Source organism: Vespa mandarinia, chromosome 4, assembly GCF_050613455.1.
Source record: "Vespa mandarinia isolate Hongniang chromosome 4, ASM5061345v1, whole genome shotgun sequence".
NCBI lineage: Eukaryota > Metazoa > Arthropoda > Insecta > Hymenoptera > Vespidae > Vespa > Vespa mandarinia.
Window position 1 is genome coordinate 8,106,872 of NC_140813.1, and position 14,911 is coordinate 8,121,782.

At 36.4% G+C, this 14,911-nt stretch overlaps 1 protein-coding gene across 1 annotated transcript in view; it reads left to right on the forward strand.

Moving 5' to 3' along the window:
* uif (sushi, von Willebrand factor type A, EGF and pentraxin domain-containing protein uif) overlaps positions 1-14,911 on the forward strand; it is a 33,980-nt gene that overhangs the window by 16,826 nt on the left and 2,243 nt on the right. Inside the window, exons 4-32 of the mRNA XM_035869542.2 lie at positions 162-243; positions 419-585; positions 1,623-1,763; positions 2,117-2,346; positions 2,717-3,070; positions 3,210-3,584; positions 3,658-3,826; positions 3,909-4,271; positions 4,349-4,531; positions 4,609-4,785; positions 4,860-5,062; positions 5,145-5,768; positions 5,863-5,986; positions 6,062-7,384; positions 7,468-7,920; positions 8,002-8,219; positions 8,294-8,546; positions 8,627-9,468; positions 9,557-10,440; positions 10,522-10,769; positions 10,845-10,976; positions 11,060-11,225; positions 11,334-11,585; positions 11,675-12,216; positions 12,300-12,512; positions 12,602-12,757; positions 13,045-13,168; positions 13,477-13,539; positions 14,592-14,782. Of these exons, the coding sequence (XP_035725435.1) occupies positions 162-243; positions 419-585; positions 1,623-1,763; positions 2,117-2,346; positions 2,717-3,070; positions 3,210-3,584; positions 3,658-3,826; positions 3,909-4,271; positions 4,349-4,531; positions 4,609-4,785; positions 4,860-5,062; positions 5,145-5,768; positions 5,863-5,986; positions 6,062-7,384; positions 7,468-7,920; positions 8,002-8,219; positions 8,294-8,546; positions 8,627-9,468; positions 9,557-10,440; positions 10,522-10,769; positions 10,845-10,976; positions 11,060-11,225; positions 11,334-11,585; positions 11,675-12,216; positions 12,300-12,512; positions 12,602-12,757; positions 13,045-13,168; positions 13,477-13,539; positions 14,592-14,782 (9,252 nt within the window). The remainder of the gene's footprint in view (positions 1-161; positions 244-418; positions 586-1,622; positions 1,764-2,116; positions 2,347-2,716; positions 3,071-3,209; positions 3,585-3,657; positions 3,827-3,908; positions 4,272-4,348; positions 4,532-4,608; positions 4,786-4,859; positions 5,063-5,144; positions 5,769-5,862; positions 5,987-6,061; positions 7,385-7,467; positions 7,921-8,001; positions 8,220-8,293; positions 8,547-8,626; positions 9,469-9,556; positions 10,441-10,521; positions 10,770-10,844; positions 10,977-11,059; positions 11,226-11,333; positions 11,586-11,674; positions 12,217-12,299; positions 12,513-12,601; positions 12,758-13,044; positions 13,169-13,476; positions 13,540-14,591; positions 14,783-14,911) is intronic.

A 14,911-nucleotide genomic window follows, 5' to 3' on the forward strand; every position in this document is an offset into this window, starting at 1 on the left:
TCATTATTTTTCTTAAAATACGAAAAGGAAGGAACGATTACATTTCGATCGTTTATCTCGCATGAATGCTTGTTCGAATTTGCCGGCGTCTTTGTTTTGTAATCCGCTCGTTACACTTTAACAAAGAAAATCTACTTAATGTCTTTCCTTGTGTTACGCAGGATGGGAATTACGAGGTATACACTGTTACAAGTTCTTCAACATCAGGCATTCCTGGGAAAAAGCGGCGGAACTATGCAGAAGGTGAGCGAACCATGAACACCAATCGGAACTTAGTAAATTACTGAATTACAACTTTTTATTTTCTTTTTATTTTCTCTTTATTTTTTGTTCCTTTTCTTTCTCTTTTGTATTTATTTTCTTTCTTAACGAACGAATATTGTTCGTCGATCAAACGATTTAACGTTTAAAATTACAGGTACGGAAGCGAGCTTATGGTGGTGGAAAGTTATAGCGAGAACAACATGACTGCAAGTATGGTTGGCCGACATTTGGACCGTTACTGGTTAGGACTCGCCTCGTTAGACGATTTGCGAACCAACACGCTTGAATCCGCCGCAGGAATGCTAGTCTCTCAATATGCTGGTTAGTTAAAAATCTATTATCCCCGTTAAACTTCTATCATAAAATAATTTCTAGGAAAAACGTGTTTCGAGTTATTGGAGTTTGCTGATCTTTGCTCATAAAAAAAAAGTTGTAAATATTTTTGAAAAATCTATGTCATTTATCGATGATCAAATGAAAATCATTTACAAAAGAAAAAAGCAAAAACTTTTACTTTCAATTTAAGATCATTAAAAGTAATAACAACAATTAGAAAAATATGAAACCTATGTGGTACTATAACTTTCTTTTTAATAAAATTGGATACTAACGAATAGACCAATTTTTTCGTTTATCCAAATTTTATATAGACAAAAATAAAATTCATTGATATCAAAAATGAATGAGGAACGATTGACATCGAGATTTTTCTTTGCTCGATTATCGTCGGCCCCGAGACAAGGTCATCTTTACGGAAATTAGGAGCAAAATGCCGAGGAGAAGCGAACGTTTATAGACGAGGGCAGGTTTTGTATCGAGGTCGCGCAAACGCGGAACTCGCACGCGGCACGAAGACACACTTTTCCCACAACAATGCCCAGACATCTCCGTTTTATGTCCGCGTCGGTACAAGTTCCTACTATTTCCTCGTTCGCGTTTCACTCGTTTACCGTTGTTACCCTCTTACCGAATTACCAAGAGGTTTACGGTTCTATCACTTATCCTATTAGCAAATTTTTTGTTACAAAAGAAATGTAGTATAAACTTATATTATTTGCTTATTAATGCGAAATATCTACAATAAGAATATTTTGAAAAATGTATGAGTATTATTATAAAACTATTTTGCATAAAGTATATATAAAATATAATATTTTGAAAAATCTTGTATACGTATAAAAAAAATATTTTTAAAAATATATAGGTATATAAGAAAAATATTTCTGTATATATATATATATATATATATATATATATATATATATATATATACGTATATAATACAAATATTTTGATTAATGTATTACATATGGATCAATCGAAAAATGTATATACTGCAAATATTTAAAAAAATGTAGGTTTCTGGGCATCCAGGCAACCAAATCCGCAATCAGGTGAATGCGTCGACGTTGCTTTGACGGACGATCGTCAAACTTGGGAGTTAACAACCTGTGAATCGCTCCTTCCTTTCATGTGCCGGTCAGCAGCTTGTCCAGCCGGTACGTATCATAGAAATGTGACGATCTTATTCTTCCATACTTATGTCAGAAAATATAATTTAACCTTCCGGAATTCAGGAAGAAAATGTAGAACAGAATATTTCGTGTTAGAATTTATTTCAAATCCAATTTCCTTCCTTTTTCTTGATTGTATCACGTCGAGTTAATTAAAGTAATTTTTGTACATTTATGTATATATATATATATACATATATGTATATATATATATATATATATATATATATATATAATTTTAATTATCCTAGTTACTAGCGAAACAATCCAGAACATTACATCATAAATAGATTTTAACGTGTATTTGAGACATCATTATAAATCTGAATTACATACAGGTTCTTTCCATTGTTCGAACGGTAAATGTGTGAACGCTGCATTCAAATGTGACAAACAAGACGATTGCGGCGATTATTCAGACGAAATCGATTGCCCGATGAACTGTCAATTTTACATGGCCAGTAGTGGTGATGTCGTCGAAAGTCCAAACTATCCTCACAAATATGCACCTTTGGCAAATTGCAAATGGACTTTGGAAGGGCCGCAAGGTCACAACATTTTATTGCAGGTTAACAATCATCTAACTACCTTTTTTTATTTGCAAAAAGAAAAAACTCGTAAGAATGTCATTCAAAGGAAAAATACTTCGAGCATATCCGAGAGTATGTATAATAAATAAATAAATTAATGAAATTAATTATAAGACACGTTAGCCTAGAATCAAGTAGCCATGCCAAATCCAACTGATTCGCTTTCTGAATTGGCTTTCGTTTCATCTAACGTATATCTCTATTTGCCTCGAAAGGTAAATCGGCGCGCACGAGAAAGCATGCAAGTTGTTCAATCACGAAACTGAACGTAATTGCTCGTTCGCTTAGAACCTAGAAATGGATCGATCGTTTTAACTTGTGCTTGATGATATTTTGTGTAATTTTCAGTTCCAAGAATTCGAGACGGAAAAGAGCTTCGATATAGTACAGATACTGGTAGGAGGTAGAACCGAAGATAAATCTGTGAATCTAGCAACCCTATCTGGCAAGCAAGAACTCAGCAACAAGCTCTTTGTTTCGGCTTCGAACTTTATGATCATTAAATTCAGCACCGACGCTTCGGTCGAGAGAAAAGGATTCCGTGCTTCTTGGAAAACTGAGCCGCAAACATGCGGTGGTATTCTTCGTGCTACTCCCCAAGGACAAATACTCACGTCACCAGGTTATCCGCAGAATTATCCTGGTGGATTGGAATGCCTTTATATCCTGCAAGCTCAGCCTGGAAGAATAATGTCTCTTGAAGTACGTCAAATATCAGCAATTTAATACAATTTTAAATGTTCGATTCCATACAAAATAACAAGTTGTCTTCCAATAAAATAATCGCTAAATAGGATTTTAAATAAGGAAAAATAATCAACGATATTCAATGATTTTTTAGATCGAAGACTTAGATCTAGAAATGAATCGTGATTATATCCTCATACGAGATGGAGATTCGCCAATGAGTCGTCCGATTGCTCGTTTAAGCGGAAAATCCGAGGACAATCCTACAGTGATCATGTCAACCAGCAATAATCTTTATCTATATTTTAAAACGAGTCTGGGTGATTCAAGACGTGGGTTCAGTATTCTATACACTCAAGGATGCAAGGCAACAGTCGTTGCAAGAAATGGAACAGTGCAATCACCTTCTTATGGACTAAACGATTATCCAAATAATCAAGAATGTCTTTATAGAGTAAAGAATCCTGATGGAGGACCGCTTTCCTTGAAGTTCGTCAACTTCAATGTTCACAAGACTGATTTTGTACAAGTATGTTGACAAAAAAAGATGAAAATTATATGTTTATATTTAATATGATCATATTTTGATTGGAAATTTGTAGATATATGATGGTCCAAATACAAATGGACTCCGATTACATCCAGGAAACGGTTTTACTTCGAATACTCGTCCAAAAATAACTCTCACCGCTGAAAGCGGAGAAATGTTAGTCAGATTTGCTTCTGATGCTTTACATAGCAGTTCCGGTTGGCAAGCTGCTTTTTCAGCGGGTAAAATTGTGATCAATAACAAATGTATATTAGTTGAAATTTTCAAAAGCCTGCTTAAAAATAACAAATATTTAATAATTAGATTGTCCTGCATTGTTACCTGGCGAAGGAGCTCTTGCATCAAGTCGAGATACAGCTTTCGAAACAACAGTAACATTCTCATGCCCATTGGGACAAGAATTTGCAACAGGGAAACCCAAAATTACCACTGAATGCCTACCCGGAGGAAATTGGTCCGTTACGTATATACCAAAATGTCAGGAAGTATATTGTGGTCCTGTTCCGCAAATAGATAATGGATTTTCTATCGGTTCATCGAACGTCACATATAAAGGATTAGCTACTTATCAATGTTATGCTGGATTTGCTTTTCCATCTGGAAGGCCTACAGAAAAAATTTCTTGTTTAGCTGATGGAAGATGGGAAAAGAAACCATCTTGCTTGGGTAACAAAATTTATTTTTAAATACGTAAATTCTAATTTATAGCATCTGATTTATTCATTTGTGTACTGATTTTCCAGCATCTCAGTGTGCACCACTTCCAGAAGCACCTCATTCAAATATTACAATTCTTAATGGAGGTGGTCGCAGTTACGGTACTATTGTTAGATTCGAATGTGAACCTGGTTTTGTTAGAAGTGGTCATCCAGTGATCCTTTGTATGAGCAATGGTACATGGTCAGATGAAGTGCCAACTTGTTCTCGTAAGTAGACTTAGAAGCGAAAAAATATCTTTCTAAAGGATCACTTAGCTAACTATGTGTCCATTGTTATGCATCAGGTGCAAAGTGTCCATTGTTACCTATGATAAAGAATGGTTACGTTGTCGACCCAACTAGAGAGTATTATTTTGGTGATGAGGCTAGAGTACAATGCAACAGAGGTTACAAACTTACAGGATCGAACATTATTCAATGTGGCCCTAATCAGTTATTTGACAATGTTCCAACTTGCGAAGGTAATAAAAATAAAATGAATTTTTTATGCACACAGATATGAAATATTGAAATAAAAGCATCGATTTTCTGATAGACATAAATGAGTGCGCAACTAGTCAATGCGATCTAGCTTCTACGGAATGCATTAATAACCCTGGTGCATTCACTTGCAAATGCAAATCAGGATTCGCTCCAACTATGGAGTGTCGTCCTATAGGTGACCTCGGTTTGATAAACGGTGGTATCCCTGATGAATCCATTACTGTTTCGAGTTCCGAAAATGGCTACATGAAATCTGTGAGTAATGTTTCACTATTTTATTTGTATTCTGTACTTGTGATATACGAGTATGTAATTATCAAAAAACAATTTTTTTCAGGGAGTACGTTTAAACAATGGTGATGGCTGGTGTGGTAATAACATTGAGCCAGGAACGAATTGGGTAATGATTGATATGAAAGCACCAACGATCATTCGTGGTTTCCGAACACAGGTTGTTGCTAGAGTCGATGGCAACATCGCATTCACCTCGGCAGTACGTATTCAATACACGGATGATCTAACGGACACTTTCAAAGATTATACCAATCCTGATGGCACACCAGTTGAATTCCGAATTCTTGAACCTACATTATCTGTACTGAACTTACCGGTACCAATCGAGGCACGATACATCAAATTTAGGATGCAAGATTACGTTGGAGCACCTTGTATGAAATTAGAAATAATGGGCTGTACGAGATTGGAATGTACCGATATAAACGAGTGTGCCACAAAAAATGGTGGCTGTCATCAAAAATGTATCAACAATCCTGGTAGCTATTCATGCATGTGCAATACAGGTTTTGAACTCTACAAAGGTAACGGCACCGCCGGATTTAATATTGAAAAGTCTGAGACTGGTGAAAGGGACGGCGATTTGTATCAGAGGAATAAAACTTGTGTACCTGTAATGTGTCCTGCCTTAATTGCACCGGACAATGGAAAAATTTTGTCGACCAAGGTAAAGAATCAATTCAAATATAGAGAAAACTAATTTTCAATAATAACTTACAATCAGTACAATTATTAACATCTAAATATATATTTGTTTATAGGACCAACATCATTTTGGCGATGTAGTTAGATTCCAATGTAACTTCGGTTACGTTTTAGCTGGTTCATCGGCTGTAGTTTGTACTTCCAGTGGCGTATGGAATGGTACAGTACCTGAATGTCAATGTAAGTAATACTAATTTTTTGAATATTACAATTCGTTTCCTTCATATTTTTGAAAAATATAATTTTTGTTAATAGATGCCAAATGTGTTTCACTACCGGACGACAAAAATGAAGGACTTTCAGTGATTCGTACCGACGAAACTAGCGTTTTGGTTCCATTCAAACAGAACGTCACTCTGAAATGCGGCAGCAACGGACGTAATCTACGAAATACTGCAACGTCTGGTTTTCGTCAATGCGTTTACGATCCTAAACCAGGTCTACCAGATTATTGGTTATCTGGTTTTCAGCCAGCTTGCCCACGTGCTGATTGTGGCAAGCCATTGCCAACGCCCGGTGCTGAATATGGCCAATACATTGATACAAAATATCAATCATCTTTCTTCTTTGGTTGTCAAGATACTTTCAAGTTAGCAGGAGAAACTAATCGGCATGACAACGTTGTACGTTGCCAAGCGAATGGGGTTTGGGACTTTGGTAATTTACGTTGCGAAGGTCCTGTTTGCGAGGATCCTGGAAGACCAAGTGATGGATATCAAGTAGCTCGCAGTTATGAACAAGGCTCGGAAGTTCAATTTGGATGTAGTCGACCAGGATATATTCTAATAAATCCACGACCAATTGTTTGTGTTCGAGAACCAGAATGTCGAGTTGTCAAACCTCTTGGTTTAACATCTGGACGTATACCTGATTCAGCTATCAATGCAACATCCGAAAGACCGAACTATGAAGCCAGAAATATTCGATTGAACTCGGTTACTGGATGGTGTGGCAAACAGGAAGCCTTCACTTACGTTAACGTAGATCTTGGACAAGTCTACAGAGTCAAGGCAATTCTAGTCAAGGGTGTGGTAACCAATGATATCGTTGGAAGACCCACGGAAATACGTTTCTTTTATAAGCAAGCTGAAAGTGAGAATTATGTTGTCTATTTCCCGAACTTCAATTTGACTATGCGTGATCCAGGAAATTATGGTGAATTGGCTATGATAACTTTACCGAAATATGTACAAGCTCGTTTCGTGATACTTGGTATCGTCAGTTACATGGATAATGCTTGTCTGAAATTCGAACTCATGGGATGTGAGGAACCAGTCGCTGAACCACTGTTAGGTTACGATTATGGCTTTTCGCCATGTGTTGATAATGAACCACCAGTTTTCCAGAATTGTCCTCAACAACCTATAGTAGTACAAAAGGGTACTGATGGTGGTTTATTACCAGTAAACTTCACCCAACCTATTGCAATAGACAACAGTGGTAGTATTGCTCGATTAGAAGTTAAACCACAAAGCTTTAGAACACCTATTCGTGTATTCGAAGACACCGTTGTGAAATATGTAGCCTTTGATTACGATGGAAACGTTGCTATTTGCGAAATTAATATAACTGTACCAGGTTAGTCTATCGTTTTGTGAATTTAAATAATTTATCGATAACATTACTTGATAAAGATAATGACTAATTTATTGTTATTATAGATTTAACACCACCCAAGCTAAGTTGTCCTCAAAGCTATGTGATCGAACTCGTAGACAGGCAGGAAAGTTATTCGGTTAACTTTAATGAAACACGAAGACGTATCAATGCTACTGATGCGTCTGGCCCAGTAAGAATTAACTTTGTACCAGAACGAGCTGTAATACCTATAGGTGGTTTCGAAAACGTGACAGTATACGCTGTAGATTCAAGTGGCAATCGAGCCTCCTGTCATTTCCAAGTATCTGTACAAGCAACACCTTGTGTCGACTGGGAATTGAAATCCCCAGCTAATGGTGGTTTAAAATGTGTGCCAGGTGATAAAGGCTTACAGTGCATAGCAACGTGCAAGAATGGTTATAGATTTACCGATGGAGCACCTGTAAAGACCTTCGTTTGTGATATTAACAAACATTGGTCTCCAACTTCGGTCGTTCCAGATTGTGTATCTGAAAGTAAATAATCATTTATTCTTTCTCTTTAAAACTTTGAAAGGATCAGTCCACTCTTTAATGAATTATTTATTATGTTTGTAGATACTCAACAGGCTGATTATCACGTAGTCGCATCAGTAACTTATCGAGCTAATGGTGCTGTCTCACGTCCTTGTTTACCACAATACCAAGACTTGATGACTCAATATTACATTAACTTAAATGCTATCTTGACACAACGCTGTTCTGCTGTTAATGTAAATATGAATGTATCATTTGTAAGATCGATGCCTTTCTTATTAGAAGAAAATGTTCTACAGGTACGTTGACATTATCAGTGTGACTTATAACACATAAATCACAGTTGAGATAGAAAACATTTTTTTATACGTAGATGGACTTTGTTTTGGTGATCGTTCCCGTTATTCGTCAACCACAAGTATACGATCTATGTGGTTCCACCATAGGTTTAATCTTTGATCTTTCTGTACCATATGCAAGTAAAGTCATAGAACCCTTACTCAATGTTTCTGCTATTGGAAATCAATGTCCGCCATTACGTGCTTTAAAATCAACTATCACACGAGGATTTACTTGTAGTATTGGTGAGGTACTAAACATGGACACAAACGATGTTCCTCGATGTCGTGAGTATAATTTCATCGAATCAAACTGATAAAATGATATTGTGTAACTTGAAGTTATCGTGAATAATTTGATATTACAGTTCATTGTCCGGCTGGTACTTTCGCTGGAGAAAAACAGAAACAATGTACATCCTGTCCAAAAGGTTTCTATCAAAATAGTGATCGTCAAGGTTCCTGTTTGCGTTGTCCTTTCGGAACATATACAAGGGAAGAAGGTTCTAAAAGTATAGACGACTGTATTCCAGTGTGTGGATATGGTACATATTCACCAACTGGTCTGGTGCCATGTCTAGAGTGCCCTAGGAATAGTTACACCGGCGAACCTCCAATAGGTGGTTACAGAGATTGTCAAACTTGTCCAGCTGGTACTTTTACCTATCAACCAGCAGCTCCAGGTCGTGATCGTTGTCGAAACAAATGTTCTCCTGGCATGTACTCAGATACAGGATTAGCACCCTGTGCTCAATGTCCAAAAGACTTCTTCCAACCTCAGCACGGAGCCACAACATGTATCGAATGTCCTACCAATATGTATAGCGACGGAGCAGGATCAGTAGGTCGAGAGGAATGTAAACCGGTACAATGTACGGATAGTGTGTGTCAACATGGTGGACTTTGTGTACCTATGGGACATAATGTACAATGTATATGCCCGGCTGGTTTCTCTGGAAGACGCTGTGAAATCGATATCGATGAATGTGCTTCTCAACCTTGTTACAATGGCGCCACGTGCATTGATCTTCCTCAAGGTTACAGATGTCAATGTGCAAACGGATACTCTGGTATCAACTGCCAAGAAGAAAAATCAGACTGCAGCAACGACACTTGTCCTGAGAGAGCTATGTGTAAAGACGAACCTGGTTTCAACAATTACACGTGTCTATGTAGATCTGGTTACACCGGCGTTGATTGCGACATAACGGTAATCGATCCTATTCGTTGTCATAATCATGACTAATAATTATTGTATTATCATCAATCGTTAAAAAAATTTTATTTTCATATTTTAGATAAATCCATGTACGGCGAGTGGAAACCCATGTAACAATGGTGCCACTTGTGTAGCGTTACAGCAAGGTCGATACAAATGCGAATGTTTGCCAGGTTGGGAAGGTCAAAGCTGTGAGATCAACACAGATGATTGCTCTGAAAGACCCTGTTTACTTGGTGCCAATTGCACTGATCTTGTAGCTGATTTCAGTTGTAATTGTCCGCCTGGATTTACCGGCAAACGTTGTCACGAGAAGATTGATCTTTGTTCTGGAAATCCTTGCCTTAATGGCATATGTGTTGACAAATTGTTCAGCCATGAATGTATCTGTCATCCAGGTTGGACCGGTGTTGCTTGTGAAATTAACATCAATGAATGTTCTAGTAAACCATGTCGTAACAACGGACAGTGTCTCGATCAAATCGATGGCTATACTTGTACTTGCGAGCCAGGATACACTGGCAAGCAATGTCAACATACAATAGATGATTGTGCTTCAGATCCGTGCCAGAATGGTGCCACGTGTGTCGATCAACTAGAAGGTTTCCTTTGCAAATGTAGACCTGGTTTCGTCGGACTTCAATGTGAAGCAGAAATCGATGAATGCCAAAGTGATCCATGCAATCCTGTTGGCACAGATCGTTGTGTAGATCTAGACAACACTTTTGTTTGTCACTGTCGTGAGGGCTACACTGGATCAGGCTGTGAAATCAACATCAACGACTGTGCTTCCGATCCATGCCTAAACGGTGCTACTTGCAGAGACGAAGTTTCGGGTTTCAAGTGTATGTGTCCTGAAGGTTGGACCGGAGTTCATTGCGAAATCGATGTCGGCATGTGTCAAAATCATCCGTGTCAAAACGATGCAGCTTGCGTCGATCTTTTCTTGGATTACTTCTGCGTGTAAGTCTAATTTGGACAGATCGAAATGAACAGTGTTCAAATTCGAATTCATAATATCGTTTATTTGTATTTTTTTGACAGTTGTCCTTCTGGAACCGATGGTAAACAATGTGAAACTGCACCTGAACGTTGTATAGGTAATCCTTGCATGCATCATGGACGTTGTCAAGATTTTGGTTCCGGGCTTAATTGCACTTGTCCTGATGACTATACTGGTATTGGTTGTCAATATGAATACGATGCTTGCCAAGCTGGCGCATGTAAAAATGGAGCCACTTGTATTGATGATGGTCCTGGTTTTACTTGCATTTGCCCACCAGGCTATACTGGTAATAGGATATCCTTAATATTAATTGCATTTAAACATTTTGGTGACATAAATCAAACATTGTTTTAAATCACAGGTAAAACATGCGAAGATGATATTATTGATTGCAAAGACAATTCATGTCCACCCTCTGCAACATGTATTGATTTAACTGGAAAGTTTTTCTGTCAATGTCCATTTAATTTAACAGGAGATGATTGTAGGAAATGTAAGTGGTGTAAATTTTATACGCTAAAGAAACTAATATCTTTCTTTTATCGTTACCCATATTATAAAAATGAAATCTTTCAGCTATTCAAGTTGATTATGATTTATACTTTGGTGATCCGGCACGTAGCAGTGCATCACAAATTATTCCATTCTTTACTGGCACTAGAAAGAGTTTGACCGTAGCTATGTGGGTGCAATTTACACAAAAAGATGAGGCTGGAACTTTCTTCACACTTTATGCCGTAAGGTAAGGTCTTTCAACAGTGTTTAATATGTAGAAGTTAATAAATTAAATTTAATTAATATGTAGAAGTTAAATATTAATTATTCTACAATATAACTTTTGTAATTCTAGTTCACCGCATGTACCAACAAATCGCCGACCGATGGTACAAGCACACAGTAACGGTGTCCAAGTATCTCTCTTCCATGATTTACAAGATGTTTATCTACCATTCAGAGAATATGCAACTATCAATGATGGCCAGTGGCATCATGTTGCTGTTGTATGGAACGGAGAAAACGGTGGTGAACTCGTATTAATCACGGAAGGCTTAATTGCTAGCAAAACGGATGGATATGGAAGTGGTAGATCTCTTCCAGCATAGTAAGTAATTTATAAAATTTTTTACTCGCATAATACGATTTTAATGATCAGTTGATTTTTAATATTATTTTAATATTTAATATTATCAGTGCCTGGGCAGTATTGGGTAAACCTCAAAGTGAAAATCCGAAAGGCTATACTGAATCTGGTTTCCAAGGTCACCTGACAAAAGTTCAAATCTGGAATCGTGCACTTCATGTAACGAATGAGATACAGAAACAAGTTAGAGATTGTAGAACCGAGCCAGTTCTTTATCAAGGACTAGTTTTGACCTGGGCTGGATATGATGAAACGGTTGGAGGTGTAGAACGTGTAGTTCCATCACATTGTGGACAAAGAGTATGCCCACCTGGTTATGGTGGTAATAAATGTCAACAATTGGAAGCTGATAAAATTCCACCCAAAGTGGAACACTGTCCCGGTGATTTATGGGTTATTGCTAAAAATGGTTCTTCTATTGTCACTTGGGATGAACCTCGTTTCAGTGACAACGTTGGTATAGTTAAAGTTCAAGAGCGAAGTGGTCATAGATCCGGACAAACTTTATTATGGGGTACTTACGATATTAGTTACGTGGCTTATGATCAAGCTGGAAACTCTGCAAGTTGTAATTTCAAAGTCTATGTATTATGTAAGTTTTCTAACTATTTTCAAATGTTCCTTAGTATTTTTGTACCTGTATCTTGTTTCTTTTTTTTTGTTTTTTTTGAATAGCCGATTTCTGTCCTGAACTTGCTGATCCCATCGGAGGAGTACAACAATGCAAAGATTGGGGTTCTGGCGGTCAATTCAAAGTTTGCGAAATTTCATGTAATCAAGGACTACGATTTTCTCAAGAGGTTCCTAAATTTTATACTTGTGGCGCTGAAGGATTCTGGAGACCTACAAATGATCCTAATTTACCATTGATTTATCCTGCTTGCACAAGTAAGTCTTATGTTTCTATTACAATGCTAAAGTTATCAAATTATATTTTCTTTTTTTATATATTTTATAATATTATTATAATATTTAAGGTTCGATACCAGCACAACGTGTATTCAGAATTAAGATGAACTTCCCTACGTCAGTTCTATGTAACGAGGCTGGTCAAGGTGTTCTCAAACAAAAGGTCCGAAATGCTGTAAACTCTCTTAATAGAGATTGGAACTTCTGTTCTTATTCTTATGAAGGTAATGCAATATTTATAATGATTTCAATGAATATAAATATATTGTCTAGTAAGTATAAATGTATAATCTAATAAATTCGTGCCGTTTCTCAGCTCGTATATACATACATACGTACATTATGTATCGAAGTACATCAGTACATATATAACAATACTATTTATTAATTTCGTGCATGTATTTAAAAACATTTAATCAAGTTTTTATTATTACGTTTTTTATCTTTTGTAATTCAATTCAATATTTTTTCAGATTGTTGAAAAACATATAACATTGATAATAACTTTTAGGTACACGCGAGTGTAAGGATTTGAACATCGATGTTCAATGTGATCATCGCATACGAACAACGAGAGAAGCAAACGAGGAAGATGGTGGAATGTACATTATTTCAGCGGTCGTACCAGCAGAACCGTAAGTTGAAAAACATCTAATATATTTTCATTCATCTTTATAAAATTCCAAATTTGGGGAAACGTATGAGCTTAGAAATCTGTTTAGAAATATTCGAGGTATGAATAAACATATCGCATATTTTCAACATTCATAAACCGTAGGCTCGGTCTTTCTCTTTCTCTCACTTTCTCTTTCTCTCTCTCTCTCTCTCTCTCTCTCTCTCTCTCTCTCTCTCTCTCTTTCTCTCTCTTTGTCTATCTTTTTCTAAACCCGAGTGTAGATCTAGATGAATTAGTACTGAGCATTTATTACTTGTTACATCATAGAACGAGACAGGCGCGCCAAGGCAGCGATACCTACGAGGTGGAGATCTCGTTCCCGGCGATAAAGTAAGGACAGCTCGATTCGTGTGAATATATGCGAATTGTGTCATACAATGAACAATGCCAACCAACACGATATCATCCCTAATAATACGCCCTCATTCTAAAAAAACGAAACAAAAACAAAAAAAAACAAATTATTACCGATTCATTTACATACACATAGCGATTTAACACGGTGCATGATCGAGTTACCAAGGATGAAGGATTATAAATATAGATAAAGGCAAAAAATAGCATAAAACCGGGTTTGCACGTTGTTACTAACTGACCTATAGCAGAACTATTGTTTTCCCCGAGGTAGAATCACATTACGCTAAAAATGAAATTTAATATTAGTATAATAATGATATAACCCGATATCTCTAACAAATGACTTTTATATAATCCAAGGTTGAACCTACTACATTAGATGAATTAATTTCTATAACGTTACGTAATCTACCTATATAATAAATAATCGTCTGATTTTTGATATTTGATAATTGATAGATATATTTAATTAACAGCTAATTTATATTATTTTACAATAACATTTACAATATGATTGCATGATAACAAATGAAAATAGAAAAAAATATGTTTCATTCAATACTGTAATATTATGGTTTCTATGAATCGATTAATACTAAAAATGTTTTCTTAATAGGTGATATAGATAGATGGTATTATAATTAGTTTCATTTTTTCTCCTTCCCCTTTTGCCATTAATAACAGGCAAATCTGCACCAAAATATCGCGTTATTTCTAATACATAATAGGATAATATGAACACGTACATATGTATTTTACAACTATAAATTTATACAAATTTCAGAATGTCATCGAGTTTCTAATTACATGTAGGATAATTGTAATTAATTGTCACTAATGGCAGGTTAGCTTAAGGCACGCTTACCCGTGAAATGAGTTTAACCTTGTCCAACGAACGATCGCCTGAAAACAATAACGGCTGTATATATTGGCGCATACATATATCCTATGCCTGTTGCTACCGTTTGTGTGACTTTACTCGAATTACGGTTTCAATCAATAACGTTCCACTCCTTTTTTTATAGCGATCCTATTCTGAATGCCAATTCTAACGAACGAGCGACGGTACAGTCCTTACTCGAAAGACTGATACTCGAGGAAGATCAATTTGATGTACACGACATTTTACCAAACACTGTACCAGATCCAGCATCTTTAACATTGAAATCAGATTATGCTTGCCCTATCGGTCAAGTTGTAATGGCTCCTGATTGTGGTAAGAACCTATCTTAAATAAAATTAGAATACTTCCTTCTATAATGATCACCCTAAGAAATTAAAAAATTTTTTAACACTTTTTATAACGATCCATCACTTCGAAATATATTCAATAAAAATACATTTT